The sequence below is a fragment of the Nelumbo lutea genome, chromosome 3, assembly GCF_056320005.1.
Source record: "Nelumbo lutea isolate HS-2025 chromosome 3, American lotus-T2T, whole genome shotgun sequence".
Taxonomy (NCBI): Eukaryota; Viridiplantae; Streptophyta; class Magnoliopsida; order Proteales; family Nelumbonaceae; genus Nelumbo; species Nelumbo lutea.
The window spans coordinates 68,464,899-68,479,660 of NC_142686.1; the positions used below are offsets into that span (position 1 = coordinate 68,464,899).

At 38.6% G+C, this 14,762-nt stretch overlaps 1 protein-coding gene across 16 annotated transcripts in view; it reads right to left on the reverse strand.

Annotated features, from left to right (window-relative positions):
* Positions 1-14,762, reverse strand: part of PEL1 (Eukaryotic release factor 1 (eRF1) family protein) — a 76,658-nt gene that overhangs the window by 25,104 nt on the left and 36,792 nt on the right. For all 16 annotated transcript variants that reach the window (XR_016110792.1, XR_016110796.1, XR_016110795.1 and 13 more), the window contains one exon: positions 14,631-14,699. Coding sequence is in view for 8 of the 16 variants with exons in the window: in XM_088981155.1 (XP_088837281.1) it covers positions 14,631-14,699 (69 nt within the window). In the remaining 8 variants the exon portion in view is untranslated. The remainder of the gene's footprint in view (positions 1-14,630; positions 14,700-14,762) is intronic.

Here is a 14,762-nt window from a genome sequence, read left to right on the forward strand (position 1 = left end):
GTTTGAGGAGTTTTGATTTTCCAAAATGTGACTATGATGTGTTCAAGACCAGAATCTTCTGAATGACTTTGTGGAACTTTCAATCAGTCATCTGTCATACATTAGAAAGAGGAGGAAAAACAGGAGAGACGTGTGACTGGTTTTTTTTTAAGAAAAAGAAAAAGGTGCACTATAGGTGATAAGATATCACCTACTAAGGAGGACAAAACACCCAGGACAATTTTTAACTTTTAACCCTGAGCCCAATCAAAGAAATAACAACTTTTAAGTTTTAACCCTCAGAACAATTCCCTCACCAAAAAAACTCAAACTATCACCAATCTAAAAGTAGGGCTTTCAGCATTCAAATGATACTGTAGCTCTAAGTCCCAAAACAATCTTCTAGTGTATTCTTCCCCTCCTAAAACCAATAAACCCAACTACTTACCAACTTGGAGTCCAGTTTCCACCACCTTTTGTTCAATTTTTCAAACTCTCTCCAACACCACTCCTTCCTCTTCAGCTTCAACTTCTTCTGATCCATCCTCTTCCCCCAACAGCATCCCCTCTTTTGCCAACACCTCTTCAGTGAAAACCGCTGGCTTATACCCTTTATCACACCACCAACTGGAAAAAAGTTCAAAAGGTTCTCAACAATAGTGTCTCTAAGCATAAAAGTTTTTGTCTTTCATTTTTTCCTTCTATACACACTTGAATTTGCTGCTTGGGCCTTCCCTTATGAGCCCGTCTTTTAACCTGGAAAAGACTTTGATAATATGAATTAGATGCTCAGAATCGGTACTCTTTGTCTTCTCAGAATTTATTGAGGAATTTGAGAAGGAATTATACTGTCTCAATGACCCAACTTTCCTTGTTCCCTACTTCTTCCTACTGAGATATTTTTGTAATTTCCCCACAAAAACTTCTGAGAAAATTACCTTTTTCAACCAAGGACACTTACTAGCTTAATTACTTACAACCCCCATCACACTCCCACGAGCAAACTTCACCCTTAACAACTCAATCTTCTACCATTGTCTCTTCCTCAGCCATAGATAGGGGAAGAGCAAACTCCCCCTCTCCGCAGCAAACAAACGGAGTGTGCTCTTGCTCCTCCCCTTCCAAACTGTAAGGATTTCCTGGCTTTTTTCTATCCCACAGTTAACATCCACAGCCTCAATATCAGTAGAAAAAAGGCAAGTTCTTCATCGCTTTGGCCTATAGAGTCTTCCAACCTCCGAAGGAAGACTTCCCTATCCAGAAATCATACTGATAGCACTATTCTCTTAGTCAAATTTTGTTACTTACCACCCTCCCAAATCTCATCAGCTTTCCTATTATTCATATGGCTGCTTTTGAAGTTCCTCATAGGGATCGACTTTTTGCGACCATTTGAATTCTTGAAACTCCAACACCAGATCACCTCACCTTTTCTTTCCACTGAGTCCCTCACGACGAGACAAAGATAGACCATGCCTTGTGTCTATCGAAACAACAGGACATATACTACTCACGTGATTTTTAAGTGAAGAAACCAAAACAGACTCTAATACATTCGGCCAAAACTTATCAGCCCAGCCCACCACGTAAATAGGGGCTTAAGTTACTCATCATGCGACCACCTCTTTCCCTTTTGAAATCCTTTTTAACTTTCAACGCATTTTCGAAAGCCCACTCAACCATTCCCTAGTCTTTCAAGTTCCCTCTTTTTGAACCAGATGGAGCCATTAATAGAGCTTCCACCCTATTGGTCGAAGCTTTGAAAGGGTGCCTGCCACATGCCAACCCTTCTTCACTAAAAGAGGTTAGTGTTCTCTTCTTTCTACTCCACTTTTGAGAGCTTCAGATTTTGTTTAATCACTTTTGGAAATAGGGTTCCATCATTCACGATGCGCACTTATGCTTACCACGTAACACCACATTATCCGTCCCTTCATCTTCCCCCCTGTGAGCATCCTTCCATAGAGCGGCTTCAATAGAAGTTGCTAACCAGATGTTGTACGAAGTTTCAGCGGCCAATAGCTCAATTTTCCTAGGAATGTCATCTGGTTTTACAGTGTTAAGCAGTACCGCGACAGAATGTAAATCCAAACTGAAGACTCCACCTAAAACTCCAATCCAGGCCAACATAATTGACTCAAAAACCTTCTGCTCCCAAAGATGAAATGGCAAACCAAGCACTCTCACTACCATCCCATCTTCTAAGTCATATTGTTGTGTGTTAGAACTGGGCCACCAACTTGAAATAGTGAGAGCCCTAAATTTAGGGCCTGTTTGGCACGTCTTTCTGTGCAGTCTTTTGGCTGTTTACAAGCCGAGCAGACCAATTTTCAGTCTATTTCTGTTTGCGCACGGAAGATCTAGCCGCCAAAAGGCGGAGCACCAAAAAGACGTGAAAAGCTTTTCTTTTCTCGAAAGGGGATAAAATGACCATACCTTTTAGCTTCAATTCCTTAATTAGGATGTCAATTAGCTTCTTCCAGTCTGAGACAGCTTCTACCACTAGCTTGTTAGTACATTCCTCCTTCCCAATATTCACCATTATTTTGCAATTACTTTTAGGATCCACAACCAAAAAACCATCCTAAGTCTGATCATGAACCTTGCCACTGAGAACATCTCCCATCATCTTTTGCAGACTCTTGGATGTTGTGAATCCTCTACCCATAAGTTCAGGATCTCCTGCACTGTCATAAATCAACTCCCAGCCTTGACCATTCCTGCCTTCTGGAAAACACACCATCTGCATCCTTCCCATGTCAAATAACTCTTATTTCCACGACATACCTCCTTTCTTCTTCCACCAGAATTCTTTTCAGATCTTTCCCCCTACTGGAAGAGTCCACTTCTTCTAAAAAACTTCCAAACCATTTCAAAGATTTGGTACCAACTAGCAACACCAACAACGGGTTTACTTCCCCGATCTTCAAGGCCAATCTCTCATTGTATCTTAGTTCTTCGAACACAAAGTTCTTTGCTTCAGATTTCACCAATTTTCTCCTATCTCCCATGTATATTGAAGAACTTATTCCCTACATGCAAATGGTTTGAGAGGGAACAATGAGTGCCGAAGCACACAATGAGTTTTACTAGAGAGGTTTCAGAAAGAACCCCTACTGCATACACTGTCCAATAGTCATAGATAAAAAGAGTGACCTTCCAAAAAGCCATTGAAACTGTTTTTATATCACTTATTACCCACTTTTCTTCTAAAGTTTATGATTGAGATTCTTTGGTAATTGGTATATCAGTTGCTTTAGATCCCAACTTATCTATATCCTTGAGAAGATCCGAGACGTACTTCCTCTATGAGATAAAGATATCTTTATGTGATTTGTCTACAAACTCCCAATTTCCTGTAGTAACAATGTAATCAACATATACTATTAGGGATGCTATGTTATTTTTGTGTTTCTTAACAAATTCAGTGTGATCACTCATAAAAAAATGAGTATGATCTGCCTAGCTAAGCTACCTTTTAAAACCTGTCAAACTATGCCCTAGGAGACTGTTCACCAAAAAAAAAAAAGAAAAAAAAAGGAAATAAGGAAAAAAAATTCAACCAAAACCTGATTGCTAAATCATTATTTTTGGTGGTTGAATCATATACACTTCCTCTTCCAACTCTGAGGAATGCATTCTTAATATACAAATGATAATGTAGCCACAAGAAATTTGCTGCCAAAGACAAAAGAACTCTAATGGAAGTTCATCTTGGCTACATGTGCAAAAGTTTCAAATGTAGTTCACTCCATGCATATGAATAAAAGTTTTGGAAACCAATTTAGCTTTGTAATTTTTACTAACCCATCAGATTTATACATCACAGAGAAGAGCAAGTTGCACTCCACTAGTTTCTTTTCTTCTAGAGGATTGACTCATTCCCATCTGTGTTTTTTGTGTAGAACATCAATATTTTCCAATATGGCTTTCTTTCAGTCAGGTACTACCAAGGCCTAAATAGCACTTTTAGCAATAGGAAATAGAGGATAAGATGTAAAATTAGTAATAGGATACTGTTTACATGATCTTTTTTATAATAAATAAAAATAAATTCATTTATAAATAAAAAATATTACATCCAGGATGGTGATGGGAAATCATCAAAAACAAAATAAGTGGAACAGTACATCAATAAAACAAAGAACACATCAATTCAAACCCACAAAACCCAACTCTAACATTGCCTAAAAGCCATTCCAAAAGAATTCTTTGTTCACCCCTCTCAAAATCTGGTAATATCAAAATCCATTCCAAAATAGTTTTTCCAACTATTGAGATGATTTGGTCCTTTGCTTTGATTGGTTTTCAAACATCCTTCTATTTCTCTCTTTCCAGATTTCCCAACAAATAGCAAAAGGAACACAGCTCCATGCAATTTTTGCCATCCTATTCACTTGCAAAACAGGCCAAGGTGCAAATATTTCTTTTGGAGATATTGGACCCCGCAGATCAATTTTAAATAAACTGAAGACGTTTCCCCAAATGTACTTCAAAAAGCAACATACAAAACAGAGATGAAGCACATCCACCTCATCAGCCAAGAAAAAATGGCATCTCCCGCCATCTGAACTCCTCCACTGTTGATGTGATTCTAAGTGAAAACTATTTAATGCTATTAACCATGTAAATGCTTCCACCCTAGGGGGAATTGTATTCTCCCATACCCCTTTAACATCATATTTCTCAACCCAATACCTTTCCAAATCTTTATAGAAGGTAAACACCCCATTCCTACTTTCCTTCCACCATCTTAAATCATTCCTCTCCACTTCCATCTAAATTGTCTGCAGTTTATCTGGTAGCCCTACACACTCTTCAACCTCCTAAGCAAGAAGAGGCCTTCTAAATTTTGGATGACACACCACTGAAACCTTGATTTACATCATAACATTCGGAAACAACAATATGCTCCCAAAGCATTATAAAGTCTTCGGCATAAGTCATAGAACCTTCCAGAACCCGTCCAATCATGCTCCCAAAACATTATGCTTGCTCCATCAACCACCTCTAAGGATACATAATTTAAAAATGCTGACTGAAAACTCATAATTCCTTTCCACAAACAAGCCCCATAGAATGATTTCACCTCCTTTGTATCCCACCCAAAATCCACAACACCATACATACAAGCAACCACCTTCCTCCAAAGAGACTGTCTTTCAACCAAAATCTCCAATAACAACTTTTCCAACAATGCCTTATTGAATAACCATACCTTTCTAATAATCCCTAAGCCCCCATCATTTTGTCCCTATAAACCCAATCCCATTTCAAACATATGATGCTTTTTTTTTCAAACCCCTCAACATTCCACAAGAAATCCCTCTGCATCTTCTCAATCGGTTTCTGTCACTGATGTTGGAACTTTGAGCAATACAAAATACTCCTGATCATTGTAATCCTTCCCCGGAAAGATAAACATTTCCCTTCCCATCCTGCCAATCAGAAGTCCCAAATGAGTTAAATGAAATTCTCCCACAAGACAACCCAATGTCACTGCATAATCCTCTAATAGTATCCCCAACCCCCAATCCTGACACTCATTCAAACTTATTTTCGGTCCATCCAACACCTCAAAGTATTTTAGAATAACCCTCAACGTTAATAATTGTTCAACTGAAGCATGAAGAAAAGATCAATGTATCATCTACAAATTGAAAATGAGTGATGGACAAGCCTACCAACTCTAAACCCTTTTACCATTCCAATTTCTTCTCCCTTATTAACAAGTACACTCAATATCTACTATTAGAGGTGTTTGCCAACTCTAAACCCTTTTACCATCCCAGCTCCTCCATCTTTCCCCAAAGACTACTCTTTCCAAAACTTTCTCAAAGTCCCATTCTTTTTAATGTTGTTTATATGATCTTGCACCCTTGTGAATGGCAATAAGAAATTCAAGGTCACTAGGAGTAGAGTTAAAATTACCTTATTTCAAATTTGCCTTAAAAATCCAACTGTGAGGAGATATAGGTTTTGGTTGCGCTCTAGGAGGAAACATCTGATTCTTTTGGCAATGACAGTAAACATGCAACTCAGGTTGACAAGTGATTGAAGAAATATCATACAAAACATGCATAGGAAACTAAACTTGACCTTGTCTTTCCTTAAGTTACTACATTTCTCCTCTTTTGCAGAGGGATGGAAGTAAGCCTATGACTCATGAAAGGAAACAGACATATAAAGAAACCATTTTGGAAACTGAATCACAAGGAATACATTTGGATCCAATTCAGCACAAGGAGACAAATTTTGAATAAAACACTTCCAACCAAAAATTCAAAGAAAGATGGAGAACTAGTGAGACATAGGAAAAAGTTACTGATGTGAGGCATGATAATTACTGTTCCAACTTCGGTAAAGAGAAGTAAAGGAAAAAGAGGAAAAGAAGCAAAGGAAAGAAGTAGGGTTGAGATAGGGAAGAGAAAGAAAAGAAAAGAGGGAAGACAAGCAAGGAGAAGTCGAACTAACTCTCCTCACTGTCAACCCAGCTTGTATTAACATTTTACTGGTTGCTGAAATTACAACAATACCCTTAGATAAGTTACAATATATATGAGAGAAAAATAACAAGGGAAAAGACAAGTATGCCCCTGTCAACTAATTCCAACACTCCTCCTCAAGCTGGAGCATATATATCATAAAGTTCTAGCTTGTTACAAATACAGTCCATCCTTAAACGGTCCGACTTTTAGTAAAAATATCAGCTACTTGGTCATTAGACTTAACATAGGGAATAGCAATATCTCCACTTGTTACTTTCTCTCTCACAAAATGACAATGAACTTCAATATGTTTAGTTTTTTCAAAAAACACTAGATTGGAGGCAACATGTGCTGCAGCTTGTTTGTCACAAAACAACCTAATGGGTTGAGTTATTGTGATATTCATCTCCTATAAAAGATGCTTCAACCAACTCACAAGTTCACAAGTAGCATGGGCCATTGCCTTGTATTCAACTTTAGGGTTTAGGATTCTACATGAATTGACTGAGGACTCCAACACTAAAGAAGATGATAGGCCTAGTGATGGTAAGATAGATCAGCTTACCTACCAATCCCTGGTATCTCATGGGGTCTTCTAATGGCTTCCCCTGACTATCAATCAACTTCACATTCAGATCCATAGGAGTTTCAAATCGCTTGGATCCCAACAGCCTCGTTTCATCTAACATCTCCAAAACATACTTTCCTCGAGACAAAGAGATTCCCCACTCCAATCAAGCAACCTCAATTGCAAGAAAGTACTTCAAGGTTCCTAGATCTTTACTTTGAAAGTGTTGTTCTTAGAACTATTTGAGCTCACTAATTCCATGTGAACCATTACCAATAAGAACAATATCATCAACATACACTGTCGATATGATTTTCCCAGATGAAGAGTCCCTGCTAAACACAAAATGATCAACATTGCACTGCTTCAAGCCAAAATCTTCCACCACACTGCTAAAACGACCAAACCATGCTCGTGGTCATAGTTTTCAAGGCGCCAAGGCGAGGCTAGGCAACGAGGGGCGAGTAGTCATACAAGATTGGAACTAGTCCAAGGTTTTGAACAGAAACTAAAAAGAGAAGAGGAAAAAAGAGAAGAGAGAAGGAGAGAGAGAGCTCGAGAGAGATTTCTGAGAAAAGAGAGAGTGGTTGTATTAGAAACAGCCGCCCCCACTCTTAAATTTATATACATGGTGTCATAATTGTAAAAGGACTGAATTGCTTACATGGCAAGATAAGATAAGATAAGATAAAGCTGAAATACTAATCATAATCATAACTAATAGACTAATCCTACTCATAACTAAATGCTGACATACGAACATAGTGGGGACCACATTAGTGTTCTCTACACTCCCCCTCAAGTTGGGAATAGATGTTTGTCATTCCCAACTTGCATAGATCTGCCTCTAACTTCTTCCTTGAAACAGCCTTGGTGAAAAGGTCTGCAAGCTGCATGTCAGAGGTGATGTACGGACGGCATACTTCTTGAGATGTAACCCTTTCTCTGATAAAATGCCAGTCTACTTCAATATGCTTAGTTCTGTCATATTGTACCGGATTATGGGCTATATTAATGGAAGCCTGATTATCACAGTACAACACTAAGGGCTTCTCATAAACAATACACACCTCCTCAAATAATGATCTCAACCACACCATTTGCCATGGACCTATATTCAGCTTCAACACTGGAACAAGAAACAACATTTTGTTTCTTACTCCTCCAAGAAACAAGATTACCTCCTACAAAAGCACAATATCCAGAGGTAGATCTTCTATCATCGACACACCTAGCTCAATCAGCATCTGTGTAAGCTTCTACCTTCATGTGATCATTATTCTTGAACAAAATGCCTCTACTTGGGCACCTCTTCAAATATGCCAATATCCTCTCAACTACAAGGAGATGAGTAGTTCTAGGAGAGTGCATATACTGACTAACTACACTGACAGCATAACTGATGTCGGGTCGTGTGAGACAAAGAGAAGTTTTCCAACTAACCATTGGAACATAGCTTTAACTTCAAGAGGCTCTCCACCCTCTACACTGATCTTGTGGCTCTGTTCAATAGTGTGTCAACAGGCTTAACACCCAACTTTCTAGTTTCTTCCAATAGGTCAAGAACATACTTTCTTTGAGAAACAAACATCCCATACTTGGACCTAGCTACCTCAATGCCCAAGAAGTATCATAGTTCTCCCAGATCTTTCACCTCAAAATCTTGATGAAGGAGTTGCTTAAGGGACTCAATCCCACTATTATCACTCCCTGTTACTACAATATCGAATCCACTCTCTTAATAAACAAGGTGTGGTCTGACTGGGCCTACACATATCCGAACCTTTCAAGGGCTTGTTTGAATCTATCAAACCAAGCTCTGGGGGACTGTTTTAGTCCATACAAGGCTATGTTCAACCAACAAACCTTCTTTCCTATCTCTGTACCATAAAATCCAGGAGGCAACTGCATGTAAACTTCTTCCTACAAGTCTCCATTAAGGAAGGCATTTTTAACATCCATCTGATACAACGGCCAAGAGTAACTAGCTACGAGAGATAATAGGACTCTGATAGTGGTCATCTTTGCTACTGGTGCAAAAGTTTCCAAGTAGTCAATACCATATATCTAAGTAAATCCCTTTGCAACTAATCAGGCCTTATACCTTTCAACGGAACCATCAGCATTATGTTTCACAGTGAACACCCATCTACATCCAATCGATTTCTTCCCTTTAGGCTGATCAACTATCTCCCAGGTATTGTTTCTGATGAGGGCATCCATTTCTACTTATATTGCATCTTTCCACTCAGGAACTGACAAGGCTTCCTGTACTGTTCCGGGAATGGGAATATCAGCAATGGATGCAAGAAAAGACTTGTAGGAGGGAGACAAATGATCATAGGGCAAGAATTGGGAAATGCAGTGAGTTGTGGATGTGGTGCAACAGCGTTTGCCTTTATGGACTGCTATGGGAAGGTCAAAGTCATCCAACGAAGGTGAAGGCTCAATGGTGGAAGGTATCTCATCTATAATATCTGGTGAAGAGACTGTGGTACCTGGATCTGGATCTGCAAAAGGAATTGGGACTGGCCTGGACTGTAGATGACTAAAATCAACCTACCTCCACTGTCTGTGATAGACTCTCACATCCATGCACCTCTGACAACCCTCCCCATTACACCCTTCTTCACTTAATGGGACAAATAAAGGAACTTCTGATGATTTAATCCCAACCTCACTACTCTCCCCCTGAGGAGAAACCCTTGGATAATAGGGTACATCCTCAAAGGAAGTGACATCCATAGAGACAAATCTCCTCCCAGAAGTGGGTTCGTAGCAGCAATATCCTTTTTGAGTTTGTGCATAACCAAGGAAAATACGTTTTGAGGCCTTAGGATTAAATTTGGAACGATGGGGGCCAAGAATCTGAACAAAGCAAGTACAACCAAAGGTTTTAAGGAGAATGGTAAACAACTCTTTATCAAGATATAAAAGGGTAAATGGAGGTTTCATGTCAAGAACCCGTGAAGGAATCCGATTGATGAGATATACTACTGTAAGAATATGATCACCCCAGAAATGTATAGGCACATTAAAGGTAAACATAATGCTTTTGGCCACCTCTAATATGTGTCTATTCTTTCTTTCAGCAACCCCATTCTACTGCGGTGTATAAGGACAGGTACTCTGATGGATAATCTCATGGTCAAGCAAATAGGAGGCTAATGGGTTTGCAAAATATTCTTTTGCATTATCAGATCTAAAAATTTTGACTTTGACCCCAAATTGGATTACAAACATCTAATGAAAGGTTCGAGTCAATGCTGGAACCTCATCTCGAGAACGCATAAGGTAAACCCAAGAAAAACGAGTATAATCATCAACAAACAACAGGAAATATTTGTACCCCCCATGGTAGTGATATGATAAGGTCCCCAAACATCAATATGAACAATTTCAAAGGGAATATTACTTCTGTTATTACTCAATGAATAAGTTGTCCTACAGTGTTTTGCAAGCTCACAACTCTCTCATTTCAAACTAGACATCTGGATAGATTCAAATAAACTAGGAAACAAACTCTTCAAAGCCCGAAAAGATAAATGACCCATCTTATTATGCCAAAGCATAACCTAATCAACAGACTGAAAAACAAAATACCTCTTGGTTTCACGATCTTCCCCATGAGAACTCCCTCTAAGCAGATAGATTCCATTCGTCTCACGACCAGTCTCAATCACCTTCCTTGTCTCCAGATCCCAAAAAACACATCGATCAGGAAAAAAGGTTTCTGAATAATTCTGGCTTTTTGTAATGCTACTAACTGAAAGCAAGTTAGTACTAAGTTTAGGAACATGCAAAACCGAAGATGAGGAAATGGCATTAGACAACTTGATGCCTCCCTTGTCAAAAATAAGAACAAGGGAGCCATTAGAAATGGACACTTTGTCTCTGTCGGAAGATAAATGATAGGTAGTAAACACTGATGGCAAGCCAGTCATGTGGTCAGATGCTCCTGAATCTATTATCCAAGAATGTTCTATATTACCTATACTGAGGCATGGTGAGTTGAGGCCCGATTACCTGAATGAGCAAAAGTTGAGGTAGGAGGTGCTGATGGTGTCTAAGGAGGAGGAACTGAATTACCAACTTCATTTTCCAACTGAGTTAGAGCAGCTCAAACAGTAGCTAGGGTGTCTAGAGGAGTGCCTCTTGTGCCAAATGATGTTGTACTATCAGGTGTTAACAGCCATATTTGCATTCCCCTTTTTGTTTCTAAGTTTTGCTAGAACTAGATGTGGATGCAACTTCCAACAAGTGTCTTTAGTATGTTTAGGTTTCTTGCAATGCTCACATACTAGGTCCTTCTTAGCTTCCTTCATATCTCTTTCCTTATCACCCCCAAATTTGGGCTTAATTGCTGTTAGGGATGATTCGAAAGGCTATTGTTGTAGCATAACTTTTATCCTAGCCTCTTCACTGTGCACTAGGGAATAGGCCTGGGATAGAGTTACATTGTCTCTTGACAATAATTACTGTCTCTTAATATCGTATTCAAAATTTAGACCAGCTAGGAACTCAAACACTCTATTAGTTTCAACCTACTTTCTGTAAGCTTGTGCATCCTTCTGACTCTCCCATTCAATTGTTTCAAGGTGGTCAATTTCATGCCACAGAGATTTCAAGGTTGAAAAATAGAGACCTGTTTCTCTCTTTGCTTGAGATTTTTAACCTCACATTTCAGCTCATAAGCCCTAGCAACAATAAGGGGCTGAGAGTAGATTTCTTTCACAACATCCCATATTTCCTTAGATGTTTTTGCCCATAAGTAGTTTCGGCTGATGTGTGGCTGCATAAAGTTGCACAGCCATGTCATCACCAAATAATTTTCCTGAATCCACTTAGCATAAGTGGGATCCTCCTTAGTTGGTTCCTTCATATCCCCCAACAAATAGTTCAATTTTCCTCTACCCCCCAATGGCCATCATAGCTGATTGGGCCCATTCTAAATAGTTTCATCCATCAAACTTAACAGTTGTAATCTAAAAAGTGTTCTCAGTCATGTTTCCTGAACCAGTCCCAAAAACACCCTCCCCTTGGCTCTTAAACTCCATTTTTGGTTAGGGGTTAATCAAAAAACACATTCTAATTACTGTAACAATCAGCCTACTGGGTCTGAAACTAATAACAGTAGGTCTAGAAGCAGAATTCGGATTTAGGAATTAAAAACACTTTCAATTCACTGTATCACTGTATTAGTCAGCCTACTGATTCTGGAAACTAATAACAGTTGGCTTAGAAACAGAAATCAGATTCAGCAGTACTAGGTTTTTGAAACAGAGAACAGAAACAAACTTAAATCACTGTATCAGTCAGCCTGCTGGTTCTAATATCAGTCGGCCTAGGGACAGAAATAAGATTCAGCAGTACTAGGTCTTTGAATACAGAGAACAGAACTCCTAAACGGAGAACAGAGAACAGAAATCCAACACCAGCCAATTTATCCGGACACAACAACAGTCCTGGTGTTCAGGGTTTTCTCTTAAAACCCTAAATCAGAAAAAATATAATTTTTGTATAGCCGTACCTCTCAGATTAAGCTATCCTTGCTGCCAACCTCAAGAAGGAATAAAATCTTACCCAGAAATTTCTGAAAAAACTGATCTTGATCCAAAAGTCTTCCTGAAATTATGATCGCCACCTTCAGTCTTGCTCAAAAAACTGATCTTGATTCTGATCAACCCCAGAAAATTCTGAAAACAAACTGATCTTGAGAAAATCCTCTTTGAAAACTTCAATCTTGATCAAAGAACCAGAAAAAATCTGATCGGCACTAACCTTGATCACTTAATTCTTCTCTGATTCTTCCTGATTACAAGGAGCATTCTCCAATCCTTGGACAGTTGCTGAAGACTTCTTGTAATCTCCAAGAATCAGAAGAATGAAAAATCTTTCTAAACTTCCAACCCTAAATAATTCTCATGTGGTCGGCTGAATTAATTCCACATGAGAAACCCTAGATCGAGTGCTCTGATACCAAGTAGTCGTACAAGATTGCAACTAGTCTTAGGTTTTGAACAGAAACTAAAAAGAAAAGAAGAAAAAAGATGAGAAGAGAGAAGGATAGAGAGAGCTCGAGAGAGATTTCTAAGAAAAGAGAGAGTGGTTGTATTAGAAACAGCCGCCCCACTCTTAAATACATATGCATAGTGTCATAATTGTAAAAGGACTGAATTTCTTACATGGCAAGATAAGATAAGATAAAGCTGAAATACTAATCCTAATCATAACTAATAGACTAATCCTAACTAATAGACTAATCCTAATCATAACTAATTGCTGACCCACAAACACAGTGAGGACCACATTAGTGTTCTCTATAGGGCGCCTTGTCGCCTAGTCACTTAGGCAATGGACTTTTTTATGTGAAAAGCATAGATCCTAGGGTAGATCCCTAGGTACCATAACCATATTTCCTTAATAATTATTCATAGTTTTCATAAGAAAAGTATAAAATTCATGTTAAAGTATAGATAATCAACATATTCATGAGAAGAAAAAGAAGAAGAAAATAAAATTGAAAAAACATAGGGGCTGAACCCTTATTTTTGTTATAGGAAAAGAAGAAAAGAAAAAGTATAAGATATGGAAGAAAAAGTTGAAGAAAAGAAGAGGAAGAAGAAGAAGAAGATCTGGAAGAAGAAAATGTGTTGATTAGACAAAATTTTAAGTTCTACCTTATTGGTTCAGGTTTTGAAGTCTTTGAGGGTTCAATACAACATTTAGCAATGTTTGTGTTGATTAAACCCAACAAATAAGAAAATAGTGTAAAATTAGTATATAAGCACACAAACATTTTAGTTTAATAATATCAATTTTATAATTATAATCCCGAAAAATAAAGAATAAAAATGTAATTTATAATAGAAAGTACAAAACTGCTTGGCAATTAGGCGAGGCAAGCCGCCAAGGGCACCTTGTCGCTTAGGCACCCCCCTAGGCGCGCCTTGACAACTATGCTCGTCATGACTTCTTAAACCCATAGATAGCCTTCCTCAATCAGCACACCTTCCCCGACTCCCCCTGAGCAACCAACATACCCCAGAGGTTGCTCCATTACACCTCTTGAAGATTAGCATGTAGAAAAGCATTTTTGACATCAAGCTGAAACAGGGGCCATTCAAAGTGGGCAGCTAAAGAGATGAGCACTTGTACAAAACCTATTTTAGCCACTAGAAATCACCAATGAAGGTTGAGGTTTGCTCTGATGCCAAAAAAGGAATTCTGGAGGGAAATATGTCCTAATATGAAGAACACTCAATTTTCAGAACCCCCACAAAAGAAGATGAAGAAAAAAGAGGAAAGGAAAAGCAAAGTAGCAGTTTATTCAGAATCCAGAAAATTTTCAGAAGGCATTTATGGCTTATAAGTACAACCCATCAACATAACATCTTAAACAACTTTTAGCCAAACAAACATCCACATATATGTAGTGCAGGAGCATGTTAACACTCATCTTGGCTGCTATGTGGTACTGTTTGGCTCATGTTATACCTCAGCTGGCATTTATGTGTGCATGTATTTCTGTACATAATATAACAGAAAATTGATGACAATTCCCACCAAAAACTAAGTGAAGAAGCTACACACACCTTTGTGAAGCCTGGACTTGCAATAACAGCACAGCGAACAACTTTGAAATCAACATGCTTTATAAACGCCTAAGAGACAAATGCATAGCTTGTCAGGTTCCAGGAAACTGTAGCTATGACTGAACTTGAAGT